We start from the raw sequence: 17,649 nt of genomic DNA on the forward strand, positions 1-17,649 counted from the left end.
GGAACAATGGTCTTCGATTATCCCAGGGTAATTGGCCAGTTTACTATGGAAGAGATGAACGAAAAGGTATTCAATTTTGATAATTTTGGAGTTTCATAGGATCCATTTTTTATTATGTAGATTTTAGTAGCAAAAGCAATTGAAACATAAGGCAGAAGTAATTTTTTAGAAATCATTCACCTTATCCTGATTGTGTGCGTTGATTTCACTTCAATATGATGTGTTCTTAATCACTAACCAATTTGCATAGACATTAAGTGAGATGTTGCTTGTGTTAACCAGGTTAGTTATTTAAAGGAATTTGGCCTTTGTAATGAGGAGGTTGGCAAATTGCTAGCATTTAAACCACATTTGATGGGCTGTGGCATTGAGGACACATGGAAGCCTCTTTTTAAGTACCTGTACTACCATGGGATTTGACGTAGCGGAAGATTTGGTAACAACACGTTAGAAGCTTCTTCGTCTCCTCACCAAGAAAAGTAAAACACAATCCGCAGATTGCAACACAACCCACAGGTTGAAGGATAATTCTCCACAGAGAAGATTGAAGAGAAAATTCTCAATTCATATATTTGATTCAAAATTCAAGTTGGTTGTTATGAAATGAATTGTACAAGGGTCCCATTTATAGGAAAAAGGAAAAGATTAAACTATTCTAAAACAAATATTAAAATAATCTTGGCCCTAATGTGACTGGCCCTAACAATGGTAGCCTATCATTGGCTCCATGGATCCGGCACTGGCTTCTCATTGGTTCTCCTTAACCGGCATAAGCTTCTCATTGGTGCATGGTGTTGGCAGGGTCGGTTCTTACAATATTCCTAGCAGCTATCAGACCCGAGTTCTGACATTAATTCCGACCCTGACACGAACTTGGTGGCCTTTCTTGGCTCTGAGATTATTCCCTGACATGATGTCGTAAAGTCATGCTCTGACATCACCTTGTGGCCTTCCCGGCTCTGACATTGCAGCCCATGGTTCTAACATTGCCGCCCCTATCCTGACATCACTTTCCAGCCTTCCCGGCTCTGACCCTGCTGACCATCACTGTTTCGACTATGACATTGTCACCCATTACTGACATTATTCTTTTTCTGGTGGCAGTTTTGTCAGATGTCAGAAACTTGATTCCCGAGGGTTTATGCCCAAGAGTAGAGACACTTGGATGTTATGCTCGGGTCAAAGGGTGCCCTAACTGGAAGAGAAGTCTTGCTCGGGTGAACAATGATGCCCTGGTGAATAGTGATGCCCAGATGAATAGTGCCCAGGTGAATAGTGCCCAAGTGAACAAGGTCTGGGTGAATAGTACTCGATTGAACAGTGTCCGGGCGGTGAATAGTGCCCTGTTGGTGAATACTACTACCCAAGTGAGGTTCAAGTTTACCCAATTTAGGAGGTGCCCGGGTGAGAGAGAAAATCTCACCTGGTGGTGTAGATGCCTGGGTAAGAGAGAAAATCTCACCCGGTGGTGTAGATGCCTAGGTGAGAGAGAAAATCTCACCCGGCAGTGTAGATGCCCGGATGAGATTTCCTTTCTCACTCGGCTGTTCTACACCAGTCTCCCCTTCTTGAAAATAACTCGGCCTTGAGTTAGACCCAAACGCCTCGGTTTTTTTCATGAACTCAGTTTCTTTGTCCGACAGAATTGGTTGCTGCTTGACTTGTTGGATCATCAAATATAAGGACAAGAAAATTCCTTCATCTGCAATGCATCTGTGACTTCATATCTGGACGCAAGAGAAACAGAAAGCCTTATGTTCTAATTGTAGGATATAAATAGAAAGAAAGAGAATATAAAAGTAAAAATAGAGAGAAAAAGATAAAATTTGGGAACCTTTTACTTTATTTATTAAGACAATTAAATATTTTACAAATAAAATCCCTATGTTTTAATTGTAAATTTCCTGAATTCAATGTAAAATTTGCAAAAGAGAAGTAATTAATTTGAATAAATATAATATATAATATAGAAAAAAGAAATATAAGGGACATAACGAAAATTTAAGAACATAACCAAAGGATAAAGATAAAAAATAAATAAAATACTGATATAATTGAAAAGAACTGTTATAACCAAAAAAAAAAAATTGTAGTATATTTTTTCATTGTGAAACAACAATTGGAAACTCTCTCTCTCTCTCTCTTTTTATTCTTTCATAAAGCAAGAGGTCTCAAGGGGTAGCTCAATCGGCTAAGGAACACGCCTAATGAATCGAAGGTCACTAGTTCGAATCCTCCTCCCTCCCCTTGTGTGGACATGTAAAAAAAAATGGAAAGCAAGAGAAGAAGAAAAGAGAGAAAGAAAATGAGAATTTAGGAACCTTTTGTTTTACGCACTAAGACGTTAATTAAATTGATTCCAAATAAAACCCTCACTTTTTAATTGTCTCACATTGAGGATATAAACATAAAGCAAGAGAATATAAAAAGAAAAATAGAGAGAGAAAGAGAAAATTTGGGAACTTATTGTTTTCTTCATTACGACAATTAAATATATTACAAATAAAACCCCTACATTTTAATTGTAAAATTTTCCGAATTCAGTGTAAAATTTGCAAAAGAGAAGTAATCAATTTGAATAAAAATAATATACAATTTAGAAAATATATATATATATATATATATATATATATATATATATATATATATATTTGAAAGAAATACATTCCAATTTCATTGATAATAATGACGAGCATAAAGCTCTTACATTGCAGGAGCACAAAGCCCTGAAAATGCAAATTATAGCCGAAGCTATAACGATACAATATCACCTAAAACCTCCGCTAACCTATGACTAGTTTTCAGTTGAAATAACAGATCTGCATAAGACAGACGCAATCCAATGCATAGGTAGCTCAAATTCCTCCTTGACCCAAAAGCCAAGATGAAGTTCACGTCCACAACTGAAGGTTTGGACTAAAATTCACATCCACGACCTAAAAGATCCGGACCAAAGTTCAGTTCACATCCAAGCAGGCAAATCGAGTGGCCAATCCTTATTACAAAACAGAAGCAAGAAAACTGAAATAAAACATGGGCGAACCAAAGAGGCAGGGCCATATTACAAGCAAATAACATGAATGAAATGCATACAGGGAAAAAACATGAACAAAGACAATACAAGGAAAATGAAACAAACGGGAATAGGCACACGCAGCGTGGATGTTGATTGTGCACTCGCCGGAAACCGACACCGGAAGGGAACGATGGAAGCTCGACGTGGTGGGGACGCAGAAAAAGCCCAAAACAGTGGACAGAGGGTGATGAAACCGATCGCCAGCTGGCCAAAAAACCATTGCAGCAGGGGATGTTGAAGAACAAAAACAAAAATTGAAGAACATAACCACAGGATAAAGATAAAAAAAACAAAAGAAAAAAAAAAGAGTGTTAATTCATATGGAGACCACTTCTATGAGCTAACCAACAATTTAATAGGATTAGCAGTAAGAAACGTTAGAACATTAATAGTGTTTAACGGTTTATCATATGTGCCATTAAATTCTTAGTGTACAATGAATGAGTTGTTTACAATCGTGTGGGTATTTAAAGGATGTAAGAAGTAGCAATTTTGGAAGCATTTGAAATGAATCAAGCCATGGAAGTAGAGAAGATTAGTAATTTAGCTCTCTTGCTTGTCTTGGCTTTGTGCATGAGTCAACTGCTAATTACCAACGCCTGGCCCTCCCAATGGTATGTTATTCACATTGAAAATAGGTTATCAAATCAAACTCTACAAACTCATTGCAAGTCCGGAGACCAAGATCTTGGAATCCAGCATATCTCTCCTAGTGAACAGTTCCAATGGTAGTTTCACATCAACTTAATTTGGGGGACCACACTCTACTTCTGCAACCTGTTGTGGCCGGGTGGGCATTGGACCTTTGATGCTTTTGCGACTAATGGCAATGGGCTTGAACGATGGAATCCATATGCATATGATCAACATGATTATAATCTTCATTGGCAGGCCCAAGATGATGGAATATACTTGTTCAATGGTGATGAACAGAAATATAATTTACAAGAGATGTAGGGTCATTAATAAACTTGAAGGCATGCATATCTATTATAATGAGGTCGGGCAACATTGTTAATTTTCTCTAATAAATAAAACGAAAAGCACTTTTTGATTCCAATGTTTTAAAAGTTTTTCTGAATAGCATGATGAATATGTATTGCTATATATGAGAAGGAAAATATGAAATAAAACATTTGACACTTTTTCTTTTTTTTTGATATGTCCACCCAAGGGAAAAGGGGGGGGGGGGGGGGGATTCGAACTAGTGATCTCCACTTCATTAGACGTGGTCCATAGCCAATTAAGTTACCCCTTAGGGATGACTCTTCTTTCTTTTTTTTTATCTTTTTTTTTTCTCATAAATGTGCAATTTAGTTATTTAACATATTTGTATGTCCAATCTATAACAGCTAATTAATAGATGGACGAAGTAAATTGGAATTGAAACTGCAAAATAGGATCCAAATTACATTGAGCTAAAGTTAAATGAGAAAAATGACAAATAAGTTGTAGTTTACGGAGAAAAGATATATATATTTATAAAAAAAACTTTATGAGGAGTGATGATTATATGTTTATATGTTTAGTGATTATATGTTTATTGAGAGCTACAAAGGATGTTGGGGTTTTGTTGTAAGAACTAATAATACAGAATGAAATTTTACTTCAATTCTTAGGACCTCAAAGATTAGCTAGTTTTAGCTAGTGATAGAATTGAAGTAAACTTTATCGGAAGCTTGTGCTTGGCTTTCATTTGCATTTTGCAGCAGCTTTTGGAGCTATAACGGCATATACACCATGGGACATACATACATGTGGAAATTGCCTTATGGGACAATGTCTCTTTAATAGCTCTTTGGCTTCTTCTTTTTTTGGCAAATACAGTAGCTTCATGGTTTTTCTTTAACCTCTTGAACTAACAACCATATTTAATTTAGCCACATAAGTTGACTAGTGTAATACTTAAATACATCAAACTATTATCTTGTTGTAATTAAGCCTCTCTATTAGTGTTGATCCATACTTAGATGCATCAAATATTTAAAGAGTAATGCTATACATACTCCCACTTTATTAAATTTATTTTTTTACACTCATAGTTAACTTTTAAAATTACGATTGGATTAAATTGCAATAAAGATTCATCTTTTTTTTTTTTTTTTTTTTGAAGAGAATAAATATTCATCTTATATCAAATGATGGTTTCAAAAGCAACATATGAGTATGAGACCTATTATTCCGCACCTATATGTGGCTTTCTAAAACTATCATTGGATTAAAATGCAATAAATTAACATATATAGTAAACCAGTTTCTTCCAAACTGGTTTACATTGTGCATTTTTATAAATATGTGAGAAATAGATGCTTTAAATGTACTTGAGAATTATATATTTATATGTTTTTAAGATACACGTTACTTTAATAGCATGAGCTAGAAAAAAATTTCTTCCAGAAAAAATTTGTTAAGGAAAAAAAAAAACAAACAAACAAACAAAAGAATTTTTCGAGAAAAGGTCCCACAGACATTTACTGGATTCAAAGTCCAATGTCCTGACCAAACAAGGAAAAACCAAATCATCATCTCACAATCCAACATAATAACTTTCCTTCTCTATCTTGATTTTGTAATCTTATCACCTACCATTGAAAGTTGAAGTCTTTTGTCTAAGTATATATGGACATACTATATGTGTAAAATGTAAATTGTAGGAAAATTATTGAAGAAAATACCTTGCTTCTTAGTTATCCACATGTTAAGCTGTAGAATGAATGAGTTGATTATAATTGTTTGGGTATTTAAAGGATGTAAGAAGTAGGAATATTTGTAGCATTCGAAATGAATCAAGCCAAGGAAGTAGATAAAATGAGTAATTAAGCACTCTTGCTTGTCTTGGCTCTATGCATGAGTCAACCGCTAATCGCCAACGCCATTAGATATGTCATTCACATTGAAAATGGGTTTAAAAATCATATTTGATGCAGCAACGAATAGTAATGAACAAGAAAACATCAAGTAGAAGAGATAAATATTTCTAAGATTGTGAGACTATCACAAGAATCAAAGAAACACTCTCAAATCAATAGATGCTATCTATGAATTTAAAGAAAAATAATAAAAAAACTCAACTCTAAGTATTCTAATTGAGAAAACCCAAAATATTCATAAACTGAGTTTGCTAGAGGCTATAAGCATGTATTTATAGCCTCCAATACTCTTAATACTTCTAAAACTCGGAATAGGGACTTTCAAAACCCTAATCCCAGCAAAACAAGGAAAGAAAGTCAGTTTAAAGCGAAATAAACGCGGAAAAAGTAACATAGCGCCCCGAGTGTGCTCGATCACAAGTAAGCTTGTGCTCGATTGCACTTCAAAGGACTTATCGGTTGCAGTACTAGAGACAACCCTCAAATTCCAGGGGTTGGATGCTTGAGCACAGGCATTGTGCGCTCGATCGCTACTCCAGTGTGCGATCTCAATCAACGCGCGATCGATCGCAGTTCTAAGAACTCCTTTTTCTGCCATGCTATTCTGGGATCGCGTCACCATCTTCCGGGTTATGTCCACACTACCATCCATTCCCGTCTTCTTCATGAAATCCCCAACACTTTGATCTACATCATCCTCCCCAGGTTGGAGAGAATTCGCCCTCGAATTCGCATCCTCATCCGAAGAATCCTTTGTGAACGGGACAAGGTGTTTGACATTAAAGACATTAGACGTCTTAATATGGCTAGGCAACTTCAATCGATAAGCATTCGAATTGATCTTCTCTATAATCTTTACCAGACCAATCTTGCAAGCAGCCAACTTGTTGTATTCTCCCACTGGAAACCTATCTTTAGTCAGCACAGCCGACACAAAATCTCCTTTCTCAAATTCTACAGCCCGGCATTTCTTATCCGCATCCGCCTTATACTTTGCTGTGGACACTTGCAAATTTTGAATGGTGAACTTGTGACCCTCTTGTATTTGGGCTATTAAGTCTTTGGCCTTACCAAGTGGTCGCTTCAAATCTGGAATAGGCACCAAATCCAATGGGCATGAGGATTACTCCTATAAATGATGGTGAATGGGCTCAGGCTGATACTCCGGTTAATTGATCGGTTATAGGCGAACTTGGCTTGGAACAATTTCTGGTCCCATGACTTGAGGTGCTCCCACACCAAACTTCGAAGCAAGGCTCCCAGTGAAAGGTTGACTACCTTTATTTGCCCATCCGTTTGTGGATGGTAGGCACTGCTGAAGTCAAGCTTAGTATATGACAATTGCCACAAGCATCGCCAAAAGTGGCTAAGGAACTGTGTGTCGCGGTCGGAAACAATGGACAATGGTAGCCCATAGAGGCAGTAGACCTCTCGAAAATGCATTTGTGCCACATTTACCACATCAGCTATCTTCTTACAAGCAATGAAATGCACCATTTTAGAAAATCAATCAACAACCACAAAGATAGAGTCGTTACCTTTTTGGGTCTTTGGTTAGCCCAACATGAAGTCCATGCTCACATTGGTCCATAGCCCCTCCAAAATGGGAAGGGGCATATACAAGCCAGTATTTGAAGCCGACCCCTTGGACACTTGACAAATTGGGCAATTCTTCACCAATCTTTCCACCTCTTTCCTCATGCTTGGCCAATAGAACTAGTCCGCCACCAATTGTAATGTTTCATCCCACCCCATGTGCCCTTCATTGTGGCATTCTTGGATAATCTTCAACCGCAGGCTGCCTTCAGGAATGCACAGTTGAGTGCCTTTGAAAAGGAATCCATTGTACAAGCCAAAGTTATCTCTCACCCCTGAGGATACCTCTCCAACAATAGGACCAAAAAATGGATCATCAAACAAAGAATCTTTTAATAAGTCAAAGCCTATTACCTCTGACTTCATGGTGGTCAATAGGGATGATTTCCTGCTGAGGGCATTTGCCACTTTGTTCAAAGCTCCCGACTTGTGCTTGATTGTAAATGAGAATTGTTGGACAAAGGCTGCCCATTTAGCATGTCGAGATGACAACTTATCTTGACCATTAAGGTGCTTGAGGGCTTCATGATCCGAATACAAGATGAAGTCGTTGTAGGCGAGGTATGAGCTCCAATGTTTCAGTGCTTGCACTAATGCATAAAACTCAATATCATATGTGCTATAATTAAGTTGTGCATTCTTCAATTTCTCAATGAAATAAGCCACGGGCTTGCCCCTTTGGCTGAGTACCACCCCAATGCCTATCTTCGAGGCATCACAATGTAGCTCAAAGGGTAGGTCAAAATCCGAAAGGACTAGTAATGGAGTTGTAGTTAATTTTACCTTGATCAACTCAAAAGCGGTAGCTGCTGCGTCACTCTACACAAATTTTCCCGCCTTCGTACACTCCATAAGCAGTGCCAAGATGGTGCTAAAATTCTGAATAAAACATCGATAAAAAGAGACTAACCCATAGAAGCTACGTACCTCATGTAGTGTAGTTGGGAGAGGCCAATCCCGAACTGCTGCGACCTTTGGCTCATCCACCGCCAATCCATCTTTGGACACCACGTATCCAAGAAAAAGGACCGAATCGGTTATGAAGGAACACTTAGCCGGCACCGCATAAAATTTTTCTCGGCGCAACACATCTAGTACGTCTCGTATATGTCGAAGGTGTTCCTCCACTGTGGAGCTATATATGAGGATGTCATCAGAGTAGACGACTACAAACTTCCCGATAAATGGACGGAATGCTTGATTCATCACCCTCATGAAGGTGGTAGGAGCATTGGACAACTGATAAGTGTCAAATATTGCATATTTGGACCCCTTTATTTACATTAGTTAATCCTTTAGCTGTGTCGTTATTTAATATTTTGTGTTAGTTTTGTGTTTTTAGTATTTTGTAGGTCATTGAAGAAAAACTACAGCTTTAAAGGGAAAAATGCGAAGTTTGGAAGAAAGCATACTTTGAGAAGACCTAGATGATGTGGTTAAGTCTAACTAAATCCAAGAAAAGGTTAAATCAGATTAAAGTTCAGATTGGATAAGATTTCGGATCGGATTCAAATTCAGATTCTGCACACGTCTTAGTATTTTGACCATAACTCTCCGGTCAAATATCGGATTGAAGTGATTCAAACGGCATTAGAAAGCTAGCTCAAAATACTACAATTTGTTGTGAAATAGAATTTTCGTAATTCGGACGGGTTTTATGTCAAAATCGCCCCGCAATTAAGAGACACAAATTTGGACGAATCCTAGTCCGATTTCAGACTTCTATTTTGACTGGGAGACAGACTTCCGAATTATCTAGGTTTACTTGGGCTTCTAAGATTTCCCTAAGCCTATAAATAGACTTCTTTGCATTCAAGAAAATATACACAATCCCAGAGAGCAAAATTCTTTTGTTTAGTTTTTCTTTAGGTTTAGGTTTAGGTTTAGATTTTATTTTTATGTGGAGCTAAATTCCCAACTAAGGTTGGGGATAAAGCCTCACCGATGAAGAACATCAATACTTTTATGTAAGTTTTTATTATTTTGATTTTATTGGGTTTTATATTTCAATTGTTTTACTTCTAATCAATTGTGTGGAGTGATTCTTGGATATCTCTTGTGATTCAAGGATACATGTGATGATTTGAGATAATTTCATATGATTGATTGCTTGGCTTTTAACTCATAAAAATTGGATATCCCTTGTGATTTGTTCTACGGATACATCTGGTGTTTCAATTGAATTTGGATTCCTTTTGTGATTTGGTCAATGAATGGATACATGGGATGATTTTGATTAATTCTTTGAAGCATAGTAAAACATATCTATGATTTAATTTGTGAGAACTTCGGATTAATATTGATGAACATAAAGTATGTTGTTATAATTTGGTGAGTGTGAATTCCCAAACCTTAGTACCTTTATCCTTATATTTACTTATTTTATTTAGTTTATGTTTATCCTTTAATTTTCAAAACTCAAAAATCAAAACCCTTTTGGAACTAGATTAGGATTTAATTAGTTTAGATATAAATTGCTCTTTCAAAAATACAATTCTCTGTGGGATCGACCTCGCACTTGCAATCCATTAAACTACAATCGATTCGTGCACTTGCGAGTTAAATAAATTTGCACAACAACAACCCAAACGGCATTACCAACCATTTATAGAGCCCCTCTCGCGTTTTGAACTCGGTCTTCCATTCATCACCAACCCGCACCTGAATTTGGTGGTATCCACTCTTCAAATCCAGCTTTGTGAACACCGTTGCCCCACTCAATCGATCCAATAAGTCATCCAAACGAGGGATAGGAAAGCGGTACCTTTTGGTGATTTTATTGATGGTGCGGCTATCTACGCACATCCTCCATATTCCATCCTTCTTAGGCGTGAGCAATGTGGGGACTGCACATGGGCTTAAGCTCTCACGAATATGCCCTTTGACGAGAAGTTCTTCCACTTGTCGCCTCAACTCCTCATGCTCCTTGGGACTCATGCAGTAGAGTGGTCGGTTGGGAAGATTTGAACCGGGCACCAAGTCGATTTGGTGTTGAATGTCACGAAGGGGTGGAAGCTCCTTGGTAACTCTACCGGGAACACATCTGAAAATTCTTCTAACAAACCCTTGACCGCAGCTGGCACTACCTCCGTAGAACCACACTCCTTGCCATATAATAGGTACACACAATCCGAATCGAGCATCTCCTTAATGAACTCATGCTTTGCTAACAATATTTGACCCCCCCCCCCCCTTTTGAAGGTTTGGAATCTTCTTTCGGATTTGGAAGGAGAGTAAGTTTTACACTGTCCACCAAAAAATTATAGGTGTTCTTCCTCCTGTCGTGATGAACACTCCGATCATATTGCCATGGCCTTCCGAGTAATAAATGGCATGCATCCATGGCCACCACATCACACCATGTTTCATCTTTATACTTATTGCCAATCGAAAAATTCACAAGGCAACGTTTGGATTCTATTACCTTGTTTCCTTTTTTGAGCCACTCCAAGCGATATGGTGTAGGTTTCTCCGTCCCAAGGCCCAATTTTTGGACCACTTCCTTCGCTACTACGTTCTCACAACTACCCCCATCAATGACAAATTTGCACCCTTTGCCCCCAATTGTGCATGTCATCTGAAAAAGGTTATGGCGCTGGCCATCGTCACTCTCCACCTTCTGGGGTGTAAAACACACCCTCCTAAGCATTAATAGAGGGCTGTCATCCCCGGTAACAAATTCTTCATCCACCCCACCATAGTCGTCGAAGATTGCTTCTTGCTCATCCTCGTCTCCGGGTTCTCCGAAGGCGTCTCTCGAGTCGATGAGTAGCCCCTTACCATACCTTTCCCCTTTTCGGCAATCCGCCATCCGGTGGCCTGATTCTCCACACTTAAAACATTTAGGCCCATTGGATGCTGCAGCTTGGGTCGATGGTCCCGTGGTGGTTGGGGTACGGCCTTGACTTGGAGTTGGAGTGGTGTTGTGCACAGTGAATGGTCCACTTGACTGGTTTGTGCTGCCCCCGGTTCCTCGACCGAATCCTCCAAAAGGCCCTCTAGAAGCCATCCTTTCTAGCAATAGTGCTCGTTGATGGGCCTCGGACACATTAGGGGGATCAAAGAGGTTTAGGGAATCCTGAATTTTTTGGCGCAAACCTCCAATGTATAGTGACACGAGCTGGTCGTTTGTTTCGGCTAGATCCACGCAAGTGAGGTACTTGTAGAATTCTTCTGTATATTCATCCACAGACTTGGAACCTTGGCTTAAATTTTGCAGCTTTTGATACATGGTTCATGTATAATTGTAGGGTAAAAAGGCTGGTCACATATGCTTCAACAGTTACTCCCACTTGTTGATTTTCTTCTTGCCCTACTGCTCTCTTGATTGCTTCAATTGCTGCCACCATGCTGCTGCTCTCCCCTGGAATTTGGTTGCGACCAAAGAAACTCGGCGATCCTTGGGCACCCCCTTGAAATCAAGAATTTCTCCAACTGCCGCTACCCAATCCAAAAATTCTTCGGGTTGAAAACTCCCGTGGAATTCTGAAATATCGAGTTTGAAACCGCTCTCCCATCGATTGGCATGGGCTTGTACATGGGGTTGATGGCCATGTACTCGGCGGCCTACAAAAGGGTTCCTAGCTTCATTCTCCATACCTTGTTGGTCTTCCTCCTCCGAGTTGGGCCGTGAGGGTTGTCGACGGTGCTCATGGCGCCCCTCTGGATTGGCCGCTCGAGTGTTGGAGGCCGCAAGTTGGGCCCTCAAATCAGCGACCGTTTCCTCCATGAGTTGCCACTGCTCCTCAGTGTGTGTTTCACCAACTGCTTCCTCACATTCATACACGTCCTCCAGATTTGCAAAGTGGATGCCCCTTCTCCTTGTGTTTGGCGGTGCCATGGAAAGAAAACTGGGGCTCTGATACCAACTGATGCAGCAACGGATAGTAATGAACAAGAAAACAGCAAGTAGAATGGATAAATATTTCTAAGATTGTGAGACTATCACAAGAATCAAAAAAACCTTCTCAAATCAATAGATGCTAACTATGAATTTAAGGAAAAATAATGAAGAAACTCAACTCTGAATATTCTTATTGAGAAAACCAAAAATATTCATAAACTGAGTTTGCTAAAGGCTATAAGCATGTATTTATAGCCTCCAATACTCCTAATACTACTAAAACACGGAATAGGGACTTTCAAAACCTTGATCCCAGCAAAACAAGGAAAGAAAGTCGGTTTAAAGCGAAATAAATGCAGAAAAAGTAACATAGCGCCCCGAGTGCGCTTGATTGCAGGTAAGCTTGCCAATCGCACTTCCAAGGACTGGGTGCGCTCGAGCATGCGATCGATCGCAGTTTTAGGGACATATCGGTCGCAATACCAGAGACGACCCTCAAATTCCAGGGGTTGGACGCTCGAGCGCAAGCACCGTGCGCTCGATCACTACTCTTGGGCGCTCGATTGCAGTTCCAGGAACTCCCTTTTCTGCCATGCGAGTTTGGGATCACATCACCATCTTCCGGGGTATGTCCACACTACCATCCATTCCTGTCTTCTTCATGAAATCCCAAACACTTCGATCTACATCAATATTCTACAAGCTCATTGTAAGTCCGGAGACGAAGATCTTGGCCTCACGCATATCCGTGTCACTTCAGAGTTCTAATGGAAGTGTTCCATCAACTTTTGGCACACCACACTTTACTTCTGCAACTTGTCGTGGGTGGGTGGACATCGGACCTTCGATGTGTTCTATGTTGAAGACAATCTTCTCCATAACTATTGTCGCTACTCAGATTGCTACTGGATAGCTCAAGATGATGGAACTTACTTGTTCAATACTTATAAGGTAGCTTTCTCATTAAATTCTGAAACATGGCATATTTTAGACGTTTAGACGAGATGGACAGCTGAGATTTATAAATTTGAGAATCTCAAATTTAAAAGGAATTTTAGGGGATCTCATTCTTAGAAACCAAGAGAAGATAATAAGAAAATTAAATAATGAGACAATTTGTGAAACTTTTTGTTTTCTTCATTAACACAATTAAATGCATTACAAATAAAACTCCTACTTTTAAAATTCGTTACTTTTTAATTGTCTCACCTAAATAACTTTGAGATATAAATAGAAAGCAAGAAAAGAAAGAAAAATAAACAAAGAGAGAAAGAGAGAATTTGGGAACATTTTTTTTCTTCATTAAGACATCAATTAATGCATTCTAAATAAAACCCCTATGTTTTAATTGTCTCATATTGAGGATTTAAACATAAAGCAAAAGATAAAAATAAAAAATAGAGAGAAAAAAAAAATTTGAGAACCTTTTGTTTTCTTCATTAAGACAATTAAATATATTACAAATAAAACCCCTATATTTTAATTGCCTCACATTGATATATTGATATATAAATAGAAACCAAGAGAAGATAAAAAGAAAATTAAATAAAGAGATAGAATTTGTGAACCTTTTATTTTCTTCATTAAGACAATTAAGTGCATCACAAATAAAATCCCTACTTTTTACATTCATTACTTTTTAATTGTCTCACCTAAATAGAAGTTTAATTAAAAAAACGTCATGTGTCGCAATTCTAGGCACTCTCTAAGAGGACGGGTTCACTCACAAAAACAAATGGATTCAAGACATACACGTGTCACTATTCAAGGCACTCTCTAAGCCAAAATTGGGCTTTTATATATATAAAAAAAAAATTATATAAAGGTCCCCAAGAGGTTGCTCAATCGGCTGGGACCACGCCTAATGAAGCGTGCGGATATGTCAAAAAAAAAAAATTATATAAAGAGGCGGAATTTGTGAACCTTCTGTTTTCTTCATTAAGATAATTAAATGCATTACAAATAAAACTCATACTTTTTAAATTCATTACATTTAAATTGTCTCACCTAAATGGAAGTTTACTTCAAAAACGCCATGTGTCGCAATTCTAGGCACTCTCTAAGAGGACCGGTTCACTCACAAAAATAAATGGGTTCAGGACATGTGTTGCTATTCTAGGCACTCTTTAAGCCAAAAAAATGGCTTTTATATGATATGATATGATATAAATCAAAAGTAAGAGAAGAAAAAAGAAAAATAAACAAAGAGAGAAAGAGAGAATTTGGAAACCTTTAGTTTTTTTTTTTCAGTAAGATGTCAATTAAATGCATTCCAAATAAAACCCCTGCGTTTTAATTGTCTCACATTGAAAATGTAAACAGAAATCAAGAAAATATAAAAAGGAAAATAGAGAGAGAAAGAGAAAATTTTGGAACCTTTTTTTTTTCCTCATTAAGACAATTAAATATATTACAAATAAAATCGCTGCATTTTAATTGTAAAATTTTATGAATTCAATGTAAAATTTGCAAAAGAGAAGTAATCAATTTGAATAAAAAGAATATATAATTTAGAAAAACATATAAGAGACACAAACGAAAATTGAAGAACATAACCACTGGATAAAGATTAAAAAAAAATAAAAATAAAAAATAAAAAATAAAAGGAAAAAAAAAAGGGTTTATACATATGGAAACAACTTCTATTAGTTAACCAACAATTTAATAGGATTAGCAATAAGAAACCTTAGAACATTAATAGGGTTTAACGATTTATCATATGTGCCATTAAATTCTTAATGTACAATGAATGAGTTGTTTATAATCCTATTATTTGCTGCAAGAACACATCCAAGCATCTGGCGGTTTCAGAAAGTCGTATTGAAGTGAATAGTTGTATATTCCCGCCACTAAATGAAGTTGGCAAGTTTAGGATTTCAGTCTTCAAATTCCAAGTTAGATTTAGAATATAGGTTTAACTTATCTAATCTAATCTAATATCTAATCTAATATAATATATAATAGGAGAGTTTTAGACAGGAGAGTCTAAAAGTTTGACACGTGGCATTCTATTTATCTGACAAATCATTATATTAAATGAAACTGTGCGTTTAAATATTTTTAAGTTTTAAGTAGAATGGCTAATATCATGACATGTGTCATTCCATTTAAAATGAAAACACGTGTTTTTTTTCAAACTACCCACTTTCTCAATCTCAACTACCATATCTAATCTAATCTAATCTAATCATCTAATCATCATCATATATATAAAAGCAGAGTTTTGACTTAGAGAGGCTAATATTGCGACATGTGGCGTCTTTTTATGAAGACAATTGTCCATGTTTAAGTGTAAAACAAACGTTGAGGATTTTTTTTTTTTTTTTTTTTTTTTTTTTATGAACAAAAACAAAGCTTTGGTGAAACGTTGTACCTTCAGTTATTTTGAAAAAATAACTTATCCCATAAACAGTAAATCAAACCTCTTTTAAAACCACATATCTAAATCAAACCTCTTTTCCATACCTCTCTCCTCACTTTGCTTCTCCTAAACATCTATGGCATGCGGTTATTCCAATATAGAGCATCTCAAGGGGACAACTATGGAGAAGAAGATGGCTTCGGGATGTTCTACATGATGCAGGGGGACCTCCATGCCTGAATTCCCACAACCAACAACTAATACACGCTCCCCACTATAACTCTTGCCGGATTTGTAGTCACAAGCATGCATGACGTCGCCACCAAACTCTTCGAAGCCTTCAAACTTTGGCACCACTTTCTCTACATTCTCACCGTTGGTTGGCCACCACGAGCCACCAGCAAATGTACTCAACTTTATCGCCATGGTTGTTTGAACTGCTTTCTCTATTGGTTTGGATCCTCCACAAACAAAAAGTTTCGGCATACTTAGTAGACTGCACTGTTTCATTGAAGTGTTTTGTATAGGATTCAAGGTAGTCGATAAACATATATTTTGTGGGATATTCCGAAAACTCCTCCAGGAATGGAACGTTGGGTAGTTGGCAAAATTGTTTGGGGAGATGAAGCTAGCTTGAGGCAATCGTACATTTGGTTTTGCCACAGAGAGGCAAAGCAAAGCAACCAGAAATTAAGAGAGAAAGAAAAAGGAGAACCATCACAGTTTGGCTCTCATCCAATCAAGTTTTGAAGGTTCCCATTTTTTTCACTCAAATAAATTTGGGTTTTTATTTTTTTAAAATTCTTTGTGATGTATATTTTGGTAGTTGTTGGTGTCAATTTGATTAGGAAAATTACTCTTTTCAAATTCGTCAATTTTGAACTTGGTTTAAAACACCATGTTTTACACTTACACTCCAACACCACTTCCCCCCATTTTCACGCATAGAAATTTGAATTTTTTTTTTCCTTTTTTGGTGATGTACATTTCGGTAGTTGATGCCAATTTGATTAAGAAAATTACTCTTTTCAAATTCGTCAATTTTGGACTTGGTTTAAAACACCATGTTTCACACTTTTACTCAAATACCACTTCCCCTATTTTTTACGTATAGAAATTTGGATTTTTTTTTTTTTTTTTTTGGTGATGTATATTTCAGTAGTTGTTGGTGCAAATTTGATTAAGAAAATTACTCTTTTCAAATTCGTTTTGGACTTGGTTTAAAACACACTTTTACTCAAATACCACTTCCCCTCTTTTTCACGTATAGAAATTTGGATTTTTCTTTTTCTTTTATGGCGATGTATATTTCGGTAGTTGTTGGTGCCAATTTGACTATGAAAATTACTCTTTTCAAATTCGTCAGTTTTTAACTTAGTTTAAAACACCATGTTTCACACTTTTACTCAAACACCACTTCCCCTCTTTTTCATGAATAGAAATTTAGATTTTTTTATTATTTTTTTTCTTTCTATTATATTCTTCATTTGTGATGTATATTTCGGTAGTTGTTGGTGCTAATTTGATTAAGAAAATTACTCTTTTCAAATTCGTTTTGGATTTGGTTTAAAACACCATGTTTCACATTTTCACTCAAACACGAGTACCACTTCCCCTCTTTTTCAGTATAGAAATTTGGATTTTTTTTTTTAAGTTTTGTTTTTTTTATTCAAAGCGAGAAAGGGGGATTTGGATTTGGTTTAAAACACCATGTTTCACACTTTTACTCAAACACCAAATTCCCTCTCATTAAATGTAAGTTTTAAACTAAATGTCAGATTTACATTTCGAATGTAAGTTTTGCATTGAACTCCCAAATATATCTGTCTCACCCTCTCACCCTTAACTTCGACAAATTTTCAGTTTCTTTCCTTGATCAATAGAGATTCATGAGGATGTATTT

The 17,649-nt window shown here is 37.1% G+C and overlaps 1 protein-coding gene across 1 annotated transcript; it reads right to left on the reverse strand.

Annotated features, from left to right (window-relative positions):
* Positions 1-5,556: 5,556 nt before the first annotated feature.
* Positions 5,557-7,443, reverse strand: LOC132170956 (uncharacterized). The gene is made up of 3 exons (XM_059582122.1): positions 7,191-7,443; positions 6,806-7,035; positions 5,557-5,571 (listed from the first exon to the last, which is right to left on the reverse strand). Exons 1-3 carry the CDS (start codon positions 7,441-7,443, stop codon positions 5,557-5,559), a joined length of 498 nt encoding a protein of 165 aa, XP_059438105.1.
* Between the last annotated feature and the right edge of the window lie 10,206 nt (positions 7,444-17,649).

Source organism: Corylus avellana, chromosome 2, assembly GCF_965113065.1.
Source record: "Corylus avellana chromosome 2, dhCorAvel1.hap1.2, whole genome shotgun sequence".
In the NCBI taxonomy this organism is placed as follows: Eukaryota; Viridiplantae; Streptophyta; class Magnoliopsida; order Fagales; family Betulaceae; genus Corylus; species Corylus avellana.

What these genes read in the sequence shown, in the direction of transcription:
- LOC132170956 (XM_059582122.1), bottom strand. Translation starts at nt 7,443, where the DNA reads ATGGTGCATTTCATTGCTTGTAAGAAGATAGCTGATGTGGTAAATGTG. An exon ending in ACTGGGAGCCTTGCTTCGAA is followed by an intron (nt 7,036 to 7,190) that starts GTTTGGTGTGGG and finishes TGCCTATTCCAG; the next exon opens with ATTTGAAGCGACCACTTGGT.